Source organism: Ruditapes philippinarum, unplaced genomic scaffold (genome assembly GCF_026571515.1).
Source record: "Ruditapes philippinarum isolate M1 unplaced genomic scaffold, ASM2657151v2 ctg1113_1_1_1_1, whole genome shotgun sequence".
Classification (NCBI taxonomy): Eukaryota; Metazoa; Mollusca; class Bivalvia; order Venerida; family Veneridae; genus Ruditapes; species Ruditapes philippinarum.
Genome location: NW_026852241.1, coordinates 186,351 through 204,130, shown reverse-complemented (window position 1 = coordinate 204,130; position 17,780 = coordinate 186,351). Strand labels below are relative to the sequence as shown.

At 31.5% G+C, this 17,780-nt stretch overlaps 1 protein-coding gene across 1 annotated transcript in view; it reads left to right on the top strand.

Annotated features, from left to right (window-relative positions):
* LOC132753824 (sulfide:quinone oxidoreductase, mitochondrial-like) overlaps window positions 1–577 on the top strand; it is a 31,584-nt gene extending 31,007 nt beyond the window's left edge. Inside the window, exon 7 of the mRNA XM_060744363.1 lies at window positions 255–577. Within this exon, the coding sequence (XP_060600346.1) occupies window positions 255–315 (61 nt within the window). The 3' untranslated portion in view covers window positions 316–577. The remainder of the gene's footprint in view (window positions 1–254) is intronic.
* Window positions 578–17,780: the final 17,203 nt, after the last annotated feature.

The window sequence follows — 17,780 nt, the reverse complement described above, 5'->3', positions numbered from 1 at the left end:
CACTCATTTAATATCCTCTATTTATTACTTATTACTTAACTCTGCATTGAGGAATATTGTGATCTTTTATAGCATTTTTGTTAGGTGAGCAATCCTTATATTCCTCATGGGCATCTTGTTTCACATCCTTATCTTAGTGATAGAAGATATCATTTAGTAAAGGTTGTTGATGTATGTTCTTTAAAATATGCATGAAACAAAGTATGTATATGTATATATTTAAAAATGTCTTATTTCTAGTTATTTCTTTACAGGGGTCACTGGGGTGGAAACAAAGTTTTTAGAAAAGTGTTGCATCTTGGGATGTCAAAATAGAGAAATTTGGGATGAGTGTACGTATAACTGAAGGACAGGGGAGATAATAATTGTACATACAACCTCTACATCACTTTAACATACCTTTTAAAATGGTGTTGGTTGATTGACCAAATTATTATTGTGTAGTTTTGTTCTAAAAAAGCTTTTAGTGACATTTATGCTCTTTTTTCTCATTGTCAACTTGAGCTGCATTGACTGCATATTTCAAGAGAATTACTGTTATAATGGTGATTGACCAACAGTTTATATTGTAAAATGTTTTAGATAAAATATAAAATATAAATCTGCCTAAAATGTAAAAAGACTGTCCCACTCTCTTTATAAGTTAAAAGGTAACAGATGAAGTCTGATGGTTATTTACAGAATTTTTTTGTGCCTCATGACTTATCTATTGTTCATTTGAAGTAAATTATAAAATTGAAAGGAATTATGGCACTCTTTCTATACCCTTGAGTGGGCATGATGCCATTTCAAATGAAGTTAGGTCATTTTGTTCCAATAAACAATATTTGAACATTTTTTATGTATCTTTATTTGATAAATTTTTTGATGTTGATATACACTGGTTTTGTTATTTTAGTCTACTATAAACAAATTATAAACATGTATTGATATATTTTACATATTGACATAGTGTAACTTTATTATACGAGGGTTGTCCAAAAAATTCGTGCACTGCAGTTATTGTCGTGAGAGTTATTAATAAAAACAAATGAATTATATATCACTTGAAAGAGAAATCTGTCTCAAATAAGAAAACAAAAGAAAAAGCCGAGTAACCGGCGTGTCGTGTAAAAGAATGGTCATTGAGTTACCTTAGAACGTAATACCGGCGGCAAGACAAAATTGGGTTAGTTCATTACCGTAAATGTATTGTTTTTTGCCTGAAATATAAAGTGGTATTTGCTTTTTATGTTATAATTTGTTTTACTGTCAATAAGAGGATGATTGATGAAAAGTATTGTGTAGTTTTTATTGTTTTATATGCAACGTACATGTAGCATATTCTACCAGTGCAGGAATATATTGGGACAACCCTCGTCACTGCGCCGGCATTACGGACGGACGTCTGTCTGACTGGTTGTCATCGTTTCTACCGACTCGCTTTCTCTTCCACAGAGCGTTTGTGCTATTTAAAACCAGCCTTCGTGACACTGAACTTGTCCCGCTTGCCCTTTTAAGCTCTTTGTAGGTATCTGTTGGTGATTTACCAATATTTTTCACCAAATGTAATGATTCGTCCGTATTTTCCAGACGTTATCGACTGGCATTTTCACGTATTACAGTATTGACGACCGCAACAAATGTTTGTTTACGACTGTTACAATAGGGCAAATGACCCATATTTTCTAGTGACGTTTAGGAATACGTTCACACACTTTTCCCTGAATTTTAACGTTAATATGTAGTGTTTAAAGAATACCGTGATGCATCAAAGTAATGAACTAACCCGATTTTTTGTCGTGCGCCGGTATTACGTTACCAAGGTAACTGTATGACGATTCGTTTTCAGGACAGGCCGGTTACATGTTTTTTTTCTTTTGTTTTCTTATTTAAGATATATCTCCCCTTCAAGTGATATATAATTAATGTTTTTCTATCAATAACTCACACGACAATAACTGCAGTGCACGAATTTTTTGGACAACCCTCGTATAAGAAGTTATAAAGTAACCATAGTTTTACAAACATTGTTGTCATAGAAATATGACACAGAAATCTCAACTATTATAAGATATGTTAAGTATTGCTGCACATGATGTGTATGTTAAGAGAACAGAATGAGTGGTAATGAAGGTTTGTTTTTGATGTCATGTTGAAGTGTCAGCTCATATTACTGGCTTCCAAATGAATGATTTGTTATGTATATTGTTTTTGTATGGGCCTAAGGCCATAAAACATTTTTGTTTTTACATGGGCCTGGTGCCATAAAACAATTTTTACCATGGGCCTGAGGTCAATAAAGCTTACTATTTCAATGTCTTATCTTTATACATGTTATAATGAAGATTGGCTAGGAAATTTACATGTCTATTTCTATTTTCTTGCATATCAGACTGGCGTTTCCGTTAGTTTTACCCATGCCGGAAATTTCATCTTGCATGGGGGATTCCAGATGAGTCGCGTGCTGTACAATGGCACGATAAAGATGACGTCATTTTACCGTTATGAATGATTTTGTAATTCATACGCTGTTGAATGAAAGTAGTTACGGTTGTAATGATAAATATTTTCAATGAAAATAAAGATAAAGAATTTAGAATATAATGGAATATGGTAGAACATGCAAGAAAAAATATCTGACATATGTTTGCGGTTCGGATCGGAATATCCGTCCCGAGGTGACCCGCCCATGGGCGTTAACTCGGCAAGCCTCGTTACCGCCCAATGGGCGGGTCACCTCGGGACGGATATTCCTATCCGAACCGCAAAATATGACAGATATTATTAATATACCCAAAGACTGGCTTTCTTTGAATTTTCGTTATATATTTAAATAAAGATTGACCCAGTATTTGATTTCTGTCGAAAATGAATTCTCTACTAATATGAAGACTGTCTCTTTTGTTGGCGTACTGTTGAGCATATCTGTGCTATAACATAATTGAATATTACCTAAAATTGGCTTGAAGTGAATATATTTAGCATTTGCTATTTAATTGTTGTTAATTGTACAACAATTCAATTAAGTCAGAAGGTGTATCCTACACTTCATGCACCGTTATTATCAAACTTGAAAATCAATATATATGCGGATCCATTTCTGTTTGAAGAAAACAAGCAGCTGATATTTTTCTTTTTTTTCAGTCCACCCCATCTGCTAAATTAATAGCTAGGGGCTATATTGTGTTTTGTCTTTTGTTAAATGTTCACAGAATTTCTGGTATACAATAATCTTGGCTTCAACTCTATGCAGTCTGATATTAATTGGTACGACTTACAAATACCAGTATATTTTCTCAAAATTAACTATGTTGCTGATGTTTGTTATGATTGATGACTGTAAACTTTAATAAGGATTAGATTCATACTTTCATACAAAAAGGACATTTAGGACAAAACCTTCTTGTTGAGTATTTCAAATGTGATCTTGACCAATATTTTTTCCTGAAAGCAATATATTAACGCGTTATGTCCTTTTTTAACTTGAGTATTTATAAAAATTGGATATTGATAGTCATTGCCCTTTACAGCTGAGCATGTCGTCGCATTATAATTATAAATTTTTTGTTTTGATTGTGTGCAATTTTGGGTTAAAATCACCATTTTTTTAAAAATTTTTTTTAAATTTTAACAGACCCTGATTATTTTCCTTATATTTTCGGGCCGGTACAGAATTTCAGACATTTTTGCATTAACTATTAGTTATTTACATTTGTGTTCATTCAAATACAGTATTGGCATGTAATTCTGATTTTTCTTGCTTATTTTAATATTATGTTACGATAAGAGTTCCTGAAAATTTACGCATTTCTATATCTTATGTAACAGTTAGTTAGATATTTGATATTTTTCTACTCACAATGTAAATAATATAAGATTTATATACATTGTATGTAAATTAAATAATATATATCTAGATCCATATGTACTTAAGCTATAGCAATTCACCTTGAAGTAATTTTATAACACATGCACTGTAATCTGTTAATTAAACCGGTTTTGCGTAACAAGGCTGGTCATCAGTGCATTACATACATTGCTTAAAGCAAATATTAAATTATATTGTTGTGCTACAGCTCTGAATGAAAGAGTAAAAAGAACATTGAATCATTCTTACCAAACATTGTGTTCCTGGAGAACTGACACTTTTTAATGTTTATGGCAATGTTATTGTCCAAAACGTTGTTTTACAATTTAAAATTGTCATATCTTAATTTTAAACTTTATTGTCTTAGTCACTCTTTGAACTATCATTTTATCCTGCGATAATATTGGTAGCTGTCATTTTATTATAGTACTAAACATTTTGATTGTCCTTACTAAATTAATTCAATTTAATTGTTATCAAAAGTTATATCTCTTGGCCTTTTTCGTGTAGTTGTTGTAATGGAAACATACTAGTATTACAGAATGTTTATAATTATGCTTTTTATTTAAAGATGCATACATTATGGGGAGCGGTGGCCTAGTCATTATATAATTGTCTATCGCTTGACCCAGGGGCCAGGGATTATGGGTTCAAGCCCTACTATGGTCACAACAATGTCTCCTCATATGTCACAAGTTCCAGAAAGTGGCCTTGACTATACACATGAGATACTTGTTATCCAAGCTTTTATAAAAATATAAAGTCACTAAACAAATTTTCAGAAGAATTCAGTTATTTGTATTTGTAATGTAAATATTGCAGCATAATAGACGATATAACAATCTTAGTGTTCATTAATGACATTCTGAAAGTTTCAAGACTTAATGATCTGTGAAATATCATTATCTTTATATTTGATATAAGAAGCTTATGATGTATGTTTTCATACATATATAATTATTTACTGTATCACAGTTTATATGATTTCTTTTCTAAATAATGAAATATATTTCTTTGACAATTAATATAGCGATTAAAATAAACATTTGCTTTGAGTTAATAGTGTTGTTTTTTGTTTATTTATTTGAGAACGCTTGTTTTTATGAACCGACTTGCTTCAAATATTTTAAAGCTGGACGGAAAGTTCTCAATCCACAATGTACTTTATTAAATTGAACACATAGATTGTATACAATGTTATCTAGGAATTTTATACTGGTATACATAAGGTAGCTTTAAGTGCTGTGATTTTTGATTATTGTCCCCCGCCTTTTCGAAGCAAAAAGGGGGATATAGAAATAGGCTCCGTCCGTCCGTCTGTCCGAACACTTTTGTGTCTGATCCATAACTTTGTCATTTATCAAAGGCATTTGAAAAAATAACTTGGCACAAATATTTGTTACAATAAGACGATGTGTCGTGTCCGGTCCATAACTTTCTTACCATTGAAGGGATTTTGTAAATACTTGCCACAATTGTTCACAATAATGAGACGATGTGTCATGCGCAACAAACGGTCACGTACTTCGAAGGTCAAGGTCACACTTCGAGGTCAAAGATTAACATAGGTTGTTACAAACATGCTACAGACAAAGTTTGGTGATCATCCATCAACTGGTTCTGTAGAAGAAGATGTCTTAAGGATTTTCTATTTTTAGGTCTACAGACCCCTAAAAGGGGCCAATCAAATTAATATGAGCAACTTTGATAAAAGACTACCTAAGAATGCTACAGACAAAGTTTGGTTGGTTCTGTAGAAGAGGATGTCTAAAGGTTTTTCTATTTTTAGCTCTCTTGACCCCTAAAACCCTAAAAGGGGCCAATTGAAATCATATGAGCAAATTTAGGTGTGACTGTCACAAGGATGCTAAAGACCAAATTTGAAGTAAATATGTCCAGCGGTTTCAGAGAAATGGTTTTTATACTTCCATTTTTGTATGAAATTTAATACAGTATAGGTATAATGGTGTATCTGTGACACACTTTAGCTCCATAAAAGTTATTTTTATAATAAGAAAAACAAAATATATTACTTTACTAAAAATAACCAAGAAAACGATAATATAGGACACGGTCTTGTCAATTTTCGTCCTTCTGTATTCTATAGTAAATATGTGACATTTAAAGCCTTATTCTGGACTTCTATTAAACTCAGCAGAATTCTGTATTTCATAACTTTAAACATCAACACTAGACAATTTAGTCGAAGCCCGAAATGTCCTATGTTAGCCATCTAGATTTCACAATATTTCTTAATTTATTAAGTAACTGTCAAATTATCAAAGTTTTAAAAGTCATGTATGCTGGTGTGTAGTACTTCTCGAATCCTTCCACCAAGAAATGAGATCCTGCAGAATACAAAAAAAGACAACTTTTAAAGTCATCAGAAATGACACGTAATGTACACTGTTATAAAATGTAACCAGTCACATCAAAAATGACTTGAAATAGGGCACTTCAAAATTTCAAAGAACTATTTTCTAGCCTACAACGGGCTGGGTCTAATTCCGTACCGGGGTGAGACCTAAATGAATTCAAAGCTTAATTTAATCAAATAATTTTATCTGTTTTCTAGTAATTTAATGATATGCAAGTAATATTATACAAAAAACCAAGGTCTCTAACATGAAATATAAATACAGGACCATTTCTAGTTTGTGGACCATTTTGCAGAATTTCAGGCTCGGGCAATAGAATAAATGATAAAAAAGTGATGTTATGAAAAATGTCATTTCTTTTGAAATAGGCAATGGATTTTTATGAAACAAAGTTTTATGTGACCGGTTTATGTTATAGTATGAAATTATACAATAATTACACCATAATTCTATAAAATGGTAACAAATTATCCATTTCGACATTAAAAAACATGAAATTTTGGCTAAAAATGTTAAATAAAAGGCATTAAATGTGCAATTAGTATGCCTTTTTTTTTAAACAAAATCCTTATAAAACTTTCTGATTAATACTTTTTCATAAATATATAGGTAAATAAAGTAAATTTCAAACATCTACAGACTTCACTGTTTGTTTAATATATCAAGAAAGGGCCACAATATTTACAAAAAGATTAGCAACTTTGTTGTTATAGTGTTAAATAAGATAAGAACACTCTAACTTAAAATAAGGTCTGTAGAAGAATAAAATACAGTTCTCCACTTCAAATCAATGTTATTTTTCAAACAGAAAGCATTAGATAACTTTTCTTATCAAACTGACCATCATTCTTGAAAAATATTGATAAGCAATATGGGAAAAAGACGCGTTAATATTGGAAGTTTCAAGAAGGGACACACATTTTTACCTTCTAAGAGTGCTCCTGATGGGACTTTTTTTTTTACCAACTGGTAATATTTCTTGTGTAGATCAAAGCCAAGATCAGGTTCATTGTTACAGGAAACCAGTACTTTGGTCACAGACATGTCTGCAAATAAACAATAACTCTGAAACACTGCTAGGAAATAGAGTGAGATTAATTTAAAAACAAACAAATTGCAATGATGAACCAAATTTTTCAAGATCACAGTACTCAGAAATGTGATCAGTTTTACATCAAATTACTATCTGAGCAAAAATTTGGACTTGGCTCTAGGCTACAATTCCAGTGTACATCCTGCAAATTTATTACAAGGAAAATGGAGACATTTACTAAGTGCCCTGGAAGTTACGGGGCGGCTATTAACATGCTAGTTGCTTCGGCACACAAGGATACATCTATTGGAATTGAGAAAGTAAACTTGTTATTTACATCAATGGATATACCAGCCCCTAGTAGGAGTTATATGCAGATTTTAATGAATACTGCAAGTCTAAACACAGTACAGCTCAACAATGAAGATATGGAGGAGAAAAGGAAACTTGTTATCCAACATAACAAGAAAAATCAAGACCCCCATCCGAACCATTTGGACTTGTCCTTTGATGGCCGTTACAATGCTACCAGAATGGTTTCATCATACAATGGCTTATGGTGTTGCCATTGAAAATCATACCAGCTATAACTATATAGTTGGACTAGCAGTGCAAAATAAGCTTTGCTGGACTGGAGCATATATGCGAAACCAGGGATTCGAAGTCAGTTGCCCTGGCCATTTTGATTGTAATAGCAACAATGCCATACATGCAGCCTCAAAAAATGAAAATGACAAAAATGATCGTGACCTTTTGTCGGCTATTCTAGAGATACGTCTGAGTGAATACGCTGTCCAAAGCGTAACAAAGAATTTCTCCACACAAATATGTGAAGGATTCAATAGAGTAGTGTTATCAACCTTACGTAAAGAGATAAATTTGGCAAGAAACTTTGCCGGCAGTCTTGCCTCAAAAACACTGCAGATAAATAATTCACAGCAGGTCTCTGTTCAGAAAAATGTCAGCAGCATAGCGGGTCATACTCTGTCACCAAGAGCTGGCAGATATCTGAAATCAGCTTCAAAAAGGCTACAAAGGCAAAAAATCTACCAAAGAACACTGCAATTTAGGAAAAAGAGAAGACAAAGGCGATCCAAATTGTAGCACGTGTACTTTCTTGCTAGAAGTACAGGCCAGTACACTGAAGAATACAAAAAGGGACAGCTTGACGAGGCAGGGCCTTCAACATTGTAGCGTTTCTCAGAAACGCTGCTTTGACGGTGCAAATCCAAGTGAAATAAAGCAAGGATGAGTCCCGTCACATTCATGGCAGAATGGAATGGGAAAGCTCAAATGTTACAAAAAACAAAAAAACAAAACAAAACAAAACAAAACAAAACAAGAAAAAACAACAACAACATGTAAGCAGCGAGAAATAGAACAGAAAGAAATTACAGCAATCACATTATCCCAATGGTCCCTAACAGCAGGCCAATTATCTAAAAAATATATAAAAACTCATTCAAATTAACAAGTCCCCTGTAATAACACTATGATGATAAATGCACTAGGCAATGTGATAATAGATTTCCATCTGCATCAAAATGACCATAGCACCTACAATGAGAAAAACAATGTTTTCTTAGGCACTATTTTAAAGTAACAGTGCGTTTTACAGTTCTCTAGCATACAAAGTTGGCCCCTTTTTTACGAGCAAAGGGCTTTGGATTTAAATCTAATCTGCCTGGAAACTTGGATACAATAAATAGACCAAGTATCTACTCCAATTATTCATTGAATATCACAAAAAGGTGATCCTAATATAAATTACTCTATATTATGCATAAACTATATAAAAATATTAAAGGCTCATTAAAACCATAAAAGGGAATACTTTTTATATCTCGAAGTTTTTTATTATTTTTTTCAGGTGTTTAATTTACGATACTCATTGGTCATCTTTTGCGTTTTGGCTATTGCTTTAGTTTTCAGTATGGAATACATTTTATCACATTGTTATAACATTAAAACACAGCAACACGGGTTTGCCTTTTACATAGATATTTGTATTCATTTCTGTGACTTTATGAGCATTTAATATTAAAATCTTGAACTTTCGATAAATAAGTAAAGTGAAGAACCTTGTCATGCAAATGCCGCAATAATCAAGAGCCACATAAACCGTGTCAGCTTGGCACTTTTAGAACAAATATGTGACAAATGGTGCCGGATTTCAACAAGCTATACATAAATGAAATGAGTAAATGTTATAGTTTAAATAATACATGCACATATATATTTCAGCGTGCAATAGCTTGGATGATTGCCATAATCACTGTAGACATAGTAGCAGACATTGTATCGATGACCATTGTGAATGTCGACGTCTTAAGTGATATGGTTAATTAAATGAACATTATATCACGACTAAAAACAATACATACTTTATACAAGCCCATTTATTGACCAAAGTACTCTTATATTAAATAAAAAAAAAGATGAATAATTGTACAACTAGGAACATTTATCATCAATTCCATGAAAAAAAGAAAATCGTTGTTCTAGAACAATGGAAAATGATGAATCAAATCATTCCTAGGGTGAAAGCTAGCTCCAAAATTTATGAACGAATTCAGCATATTATCACACTAATTCATAATGACATTGCGGAATTTTATTAGAAGAATAGAAAAATGTTAAATCAAAACATTGTTTTGGTGATTTTAAACGAAACGTATGATTAGGTAATTTATCTATTTTTCATGATGTCATGATTCTGAACATTCAACACATGGGATTTTATATTCAGGGAATATTGATATAAACCGTTTTAAGAAAATTAATTGTAAAAAATGAAATTAATTCCAGGACCTTATTTTTTTCTTTCTTTTTTTACTTTGTTACCCTTGATAAACTTTTGTTATCCTATATATTGTTTTATTGATTGATTGTTATTAATTATAGACGATTGAATGTTTTGCATTTTGATTTAAGAACTAAAATTGGTAGACGGTCTTACATGACAAACGTGTACATATTTGTTGATGTCACCTCAATTAAATAAATTCACAAATAATTCGCCTTTTAAGCCAATCAAAGCAACATAAATGTCTTTTAAAACGGCCTTATATTTCAACACACGGGCCTGTCATTTGTTATTTTACAGTTTTTAAAAAGTTATACTTTAATTATTTATTAATAATTTTTTTCTATTTCTAACTGGTGAATTATGAAGATAAATGATAAAAGGAATTATGAATACATACACAAATGTTGTTTTTTAAACACAGAACAGCAGCACTGTAACTTGAAAAATTGTAATAAAATATACATTGTTTCAAAGCAACGGACACTTATTATGTCAGTCATATAGTTAGACAATACAATTTTCCTGGTCATAATAATAAAGAAAAAATATGATGGTGTTCAAGGGCTTATTTGTAAGACATTTTACACTAATTTTACACTAATTGTATCCAATTTAAAGTAGAAATACTTACTGTTGCTGTCGATGTGTTGACTATTACCGAGGTAAACAAGCTACATAGAGGCATGACGATGTGCAATGGTACTAGATAGCGTAAGATCATACTATGTAAAGCCGACTTAAACGGCGGTGAGAGGTACTCAACAATTTTTGCAGGGAGTACCAGGAAGAGTGATGTCTATATAGTAACGTAGAATGTACTGTTTTGAATGAGCTTGTTTACTACCAAAATTTTCCCATGATACTTATTAAGTGATCCCTTCAATATTCATATATTTCTTCACGTTCATTAGATATTATACAGCCCCATGAAATAACAAATTTTGAAACAAGGTTTAAATTTTCACAACACTATGGGTGTTTGATGCGAGTTATCATTTTATATTTTGTAACCAACCAAATAGCAATCAATAATTAACGTTTGCAAGTCTAAAGAATAAATAAATAATAAATAATAAAAGGAAATAATAAATAAAAGAAAGACAAAAAATGATTTTATAGTTTGATTTACATTGAATTGAAATCATAGAGATCAAAAACGATTTAAAGGTATAAATCATTTTTATGACCAACTTCTACACTTTATGAGCTGAAACAATTTGCTAATTGTCTATACACCTTTGTAAAATAAAATTTTCTTCAGTAGAACAGTTTATAGTAAATTTGATATTTTTATGTTATTAAGTAAAGTCCATGTGCCCGAGTTTGACTCTAAGTGAACACTACCATGTTGTCGCAAATGCTAGTTATGCTTTTGGTGTAAGCACTGTACTATACCTATAACTTGAGTCTAATTAACATTTTCATTGGTAAAACATCTCAAATCAAGTCACAAATGTTGTTAATGACTTCGAAAATGTTAAATGTCACAAAGAGTGATTGCATATTTGAATAACAATAACTTAAGTTTTATTTGACTTAAATGTTTTTCTTCATTTACATCAGTGTCAGTCTGATTCTGCTAGGAAATTATTGGTAGAATATTAAAATTTCTCCTTTTGGTATAAAGACACTTTTATCTTTCAAGTAATAACAAATTATCAATCATTTTCCAGCATTTTGTTGGGGTAATGGTAATCAAAATGACCACCAAACGCCAAAACGGCATAGGGTGTTAGAAGAAAACAAAGCAATGTAAGTCCTTTGAAATCAGGTAGTTAACTATGGATTATCTTTTGTACAACAGTCCTTTTACACTAACGCTAAGTCATATGAGTGTAAATAGAAGTATTTTAAAAATTAGACACTTTTTATGTTTTTTTTTTCTCATTCTGTTCTCTTTTATAAAAATATATTCTGCTTTTCTAAAAATAGAACATAAGATAAATGTATTTTGAAATATAACAGTCCATTTACATTAGTACTCAGTCATATACGTGTAAATAAAAGTATTTTTATAATTAGACATATTTTATGTTTTTTCATCATGTTCTTTTTTAAAAATATATTCTGCTTTTCTAATATATAGAACATAAATGTATTCTAAAATGGAAATATGTTCCCATTTCAGACTGAATGAAAATAACTTAATGAGAGAAACATCTATTGCTACCCAAACTGAAGATCTCTGTAAGAAATGAATTGAATACTGTCAAAAGAAATATGCATATTGAAAAAAAACTTACAATTTACTTTACAATTGAATATCCTTGTGATTTATGTATGGAATGCCTTAAAGCAAAACTTTTATCGATAAAGTCTGTTGGGATTCAAACTCACATTACACACATATATAGAGGATATTGAATTAGTGAAAGTTAAATACTAAATTTATAGAACGAGTTGAATAATGTCATATTTTGCTGTTAACAATAAAAATTTTGCCATTTTTCATTGACGCGCATATAGCGTAACACTGTCATTTAACGCTATGTTTGTATAACGCAATTAATGTTGTGTTATACCATTCTTACGGTGTCGCAAAAGGCGCACGGGTATGTGATAAATCTTAATTTTTAACTTTTAAGAGATATGTCAATCCCTAAAAACATTGCCAATTTAAGAAACATTTTATCCACAAATGTAACCTTTCTACATTCAATTCTTTTTTGGTGAAAAGGATAAATTCACAGAAGTCACAGCCAGTCACCAATAATTGTCCTTGAATTTGATAATACTATGAACTTTTTTAAAAAGAAATAATACCATTTAAATCTTTTTGTAAACATAAACCCCTTAATTCATCACAGGCTTTAGCCTTGACTGAGATCTAAATTTCTGGCTGAGAAAGGACATTTTATTTCTATAATGCCACTTTTACCTTGATCACACAGCTTTCCATCTGGGGAAGCTTCTAGAATGAATATGCATTATTGACGGAAGTTGGATTATAGGTTGTTTTTAACACTTTGTCGACTTAGGCATGGATTTGGTCTCAAAGATTTGTCAACTAGATTTGGCCTTGTTACACAGTCTACTATGCACTAGTACTGTTTTTACTGCATAGCTTGATTTAATGTACCTGAAACTATGTCAGTTAAATATTTGGCCACACGGGGACATTATCATTGAGAACATGACTAAACAGTATTAGAAGGATTTTCAAACCTCAATTATTATTATTGATGGTACAGAGGTAAAAACATAAGATGTGACCCGAATGGGTCATGGATGTTTGTTTCTGAACTTTTTACTGGATATATATTAGATTAAGCAATCACTGAGCAATCAGGATTTTACGCAATCAAGTCTTTAAAATCAATAGGATATATAAAAGATGGTGATGCTATTATGGTTGATGAAGGTTTTAACATTCATAAAGATTTTGAAGAGTAAGCATTATGTTTGAATATACCACCATTTGCTGTTTCAGGTAGACAGGCGTCTGTTGCTGAGACTACATGTACAAGTAAAATTGCTAGGCACAGGGTACATATTCAAGCTGTTGTCAAATTGTATACCCACATCATTGTTTTAGTGGTACATAAAATATGGTCTGTTTGTCGTTTCCTAACACTTTTTCAGGATCTATTTGTAAAAGATAAAGATGTTTTATAAATAGAGGATATTACATGAGTTTAAGTTCAATACTAAACTTGAATAAAATCGTATCATGCAAGCATATAGTAAGCATAAAACTGTTTTATTGAAAATGTTCAATAACTTTACTTTTGAACCCATACAAATATGCAAAAAAAATTACATCCAAATATATAAATGGTTCACAAAAAAGAGACAATTTATCATGTGCTTGTCTTCAATAGTCCAATAAACAGTTCATCATTGGCAATTTTGTTACTATATTTTCAATTACAGGTGTATTGTTATGCATTATTAAAGGGTTACGTATCAAGATTTATGCAAGGAATTATTTTATTGTTGACTGTGGAAAGTGAAAGTCTCTATAAATTGAACTCATGAATATTTTATGTATACAGAATAAAATATTCTGAAACTACTAAGCTTAGGAAATAAATAACAATTTTGAGTGTGTTGTTGTAGTATCATGTATGGCAAGACTTCAAATGAGCATAGCATTTGATTGATATACCATGTATAATTATACTACAGTGCAAGAATAATTACTATCTATTTCCACCGTGACATGCTAGATTTAATAGAAAAAATACTAAATAAAAACATGCTGAGCAACATTGTGCAGAGTATTTTGCTTTCACTTTATTTGATTTTATTTATTGACATTGGCTGGTATTTTATAGGTATAACTATTTTTTTAAACCCTGTATATATCAAATAATACTGAAAGTTTGTAATGTTGCTTTTCATTCGTGATCGTTATGTTTAAATAGTTTTATGTACATGGCTGCTGACAATTTATGAAGATATTTCACTTTTTTCTCAAAAATGAAGTTAAAAGTTTGCTGCATTATCAATTTTCTCAAGTATTCCTGACTGGATATATGACCGTATATAAACAGTGGTTTGTAATATAAGGCTTGCCTAGTAGCTCAAGTTATATTACCAAAAATCTGTTCATTCAGGGCCATGTATACTGTCAAAAATATTTATAACTACTAATAGGGCACTTGACTGCACTTGTATGTTTAGGTGAAGCATGTTAGAATGTTATATTATAGTAAGGTTTTAAGGTAATTGTAAACATGTATTTTAGAAGAACTTTTTTTGTAATATTTTAAAAACTACAAGCACTACATTTGTTACTTTGTGTACTTCAAATGTAAAGTAAATTATCAACTTTGCTAGTTTCTGAATACCTGCATCAGTCAGAAAAAAGAAGTATATAAAATGATATTGTTTATTTATTTATACATTTATGATGGAGCCAGTATAAATCAAACACATTTATCCTGCAATAGATGTATTTATTTCTTTTTGTTTTTATTTTAATTTTATGATTTATGTAATCAGCTGTAGCATTAAACAATATCAGGATGTCATTTACGGCTTATGACGTCATATGTGATGACGTCACATTGTGTACATAGTACGATTCCATTTGAAATAATTTGTTTTCACAGCATTTAAAGTTTCATTTTAAACGGACCATTAGTTTTGACGTTATTGATTTAGTTTACGAATTATTGATGCACCCTCGTATTTTGTCCTAGGCATTTAAAAATGATTAATTTGATTATAATTATATGAACCTGGTAATAAATTTCATAGGCACTTGGTTTCGGGATAAAAAGCCTTTTGAAGGGTTTGTATAACTTAAATTGGATTGAATGTAACGATTTTTTAACGCAGATGTCTCGATTCTAAATTCGACATTTTTCCGATATTACTAAAAATTTTTTTTAGTAATATCGGAAAAATGTCGAATTTAGAATCGAGACATCTACGTTAAAAAATCGTTATATTCAATCCAATTTAAGTTATACAAACCCTTCAAAAGGCTTTTTATCCCGAAACCAAGTGCCTATGATAAATTTAGCACACCCCGGAAATTTAAATTTGGTTGTGATTGAAAGCACTCATTGATAATGAGATGTCGACTTGATTGAGTTAAGAAATAGTAATGTGATAAGTAGCGATACCAATTTAGTAATCATAAACCGGTAAATTTATGAGTTCAGTGTGTTCTTAACCAAATTATTGAAGCATAAGCAAATGTGTTGTTTCTTTTTACCAAAAATATATTTATATGTATGGTGTTGGAGTATTTAGAAAAACAATTACAGTGGTATATTTTTGGTATTGTTGAGGAATACGTAACCTGAAATGACATTATGTAGCCAAATTTCTAATAAAATATGTAACCGCCACTTGCGCGGATGATAGCCTCAACCCTTCTCTTCATACTACTAGTAAGTCGTCTAATGCGGTTGTGAGGTAAATCTTTTTTTCAATCTTTGTGTAGAGCTTGTTCCAGTTATTGCAGGCGGTTCGTATCATTGCCGAAATAAAATGTTTAATTTCAGTTGTGATCATGTCCAAATTGAGGCAAAATGCCGGGTGTGTATTAATAACTCTATCTATAATAAAGTGTTTATTTACATTTGCATTGTCCATTGCATTTATCCTGTGATGTACCCCCTTCGTGTTTAACTGTATCGTTATACATCTAACAGGACTGTAAAATCAAATCGCACTTTCCATGCAATTTTGCTCAATCTTAGATAAATAAATTTATAAGCCTACTTGCACTGTAGGCAGGAGATGTATACATCAAGATTTCTTCCTTTGCGACCTGACTCATATTTACAATAGACTGGCAAAATAATGGTCATCACAAGGATGTCTAACACTGAGCATTACACTCTGAAAGAAGATTTCCAAATCAAAAGTATATCATGTATGTTGAATGTTTGAGTATTGTCATTTAGAACTATGATTCCATGTATGTCGATGTAACTCGACAGATGATACCTTATTGTGTGATATGTCATTGGATAAAATGAACTTTCCTCTAAGGACGTCAGAAATGCATGTATCCCATATCGTAACGGATAAAATACTTACCACTTAATGATCTATTAATGCATGCCCTAAAATGGTGTCGTGAATGTAGAAAATGTACCGTACTTAAGGGGCACAGGGACAAATTTTATCTTTTCAGTTCAATACATCGATAACTAAGCCCTTGCCATTGTAATATAAGTTGTTGTATACAAAGAGACCCCCCGGGCTAAGAACCAATTTAACCTCCAGGGCCATAATAAATGATAAAGGACCACAAGATGATGATGTAACATGCATAACATCTAAACTCTGGGCAAAGTACTTTCAGAGAAGAAGGTTTTAAGACATTGTTTATATACAAGTCTATGTAAAGTAAGTGACCCCCAGGGTGTTGCCATCTTTTACCTCAGTGGCTGACTTCTGTATACATGTATAGCTTTGTAGAGGTCTACTTAGCAATGCTGCATGTCAGATTTATCTCTATGCAATGTTTTTCCAACATAATTAGTTATAAAGATTTTTAACAGGTTATATGGCCCTATAAAAATGATATTTCTTCATAAAATGACAGCAGCCGTATACACACACCATTTCCCCATTGGTTTCCACACTTTGTAAACAACATGCGCTGTGATGATGCGCGTACGGTTTGATGTTGCACAGCAGTGTAAATTCAGATATTAAAGCACTTTTTAACTGTCAAATAAAAAATATTTACCAAAATAGAGTAATGACAAATATTATCATCAGTATCTAAAATTAATTTGACTCCGCCAAATCCTGATATTAATTACAAAACATTGTCTTCACCATCAACATATTATTCCTTTTCTCTTGTTAACATTCGTTAGGTTATGGTGACGTCATTTTGCCGTGATGGGGTACTCTAAAGGAAATCTTATTTCGGCATTCCATTTGAAACAGCAATGATTTATTTCAAAGTCGTCTTACTCAACAGGGGAAGGGTAATTAAATTATTATCTGGGTTTTGGAGTGATACATGTGGATATATTACCTGCCTAGATAAAATATCACCCTTGCCTAAACTGCTCGGGTGATATAAAATCTTGGCGAAAATATATCCACATAGATATCACTCTAAAACTCATATAACATATAAAATACTTGGCTGCTGTCGATTTATGAAGATATTTTACCCCAGGGACAATATATATATATATAACTTTTGTAGAGTACGACAATATAATGCTACATGCCAACTTTCTAAGCTCTTTGCATTGTAGTTTTTGAGGAGCTGCTGAGGCCTAA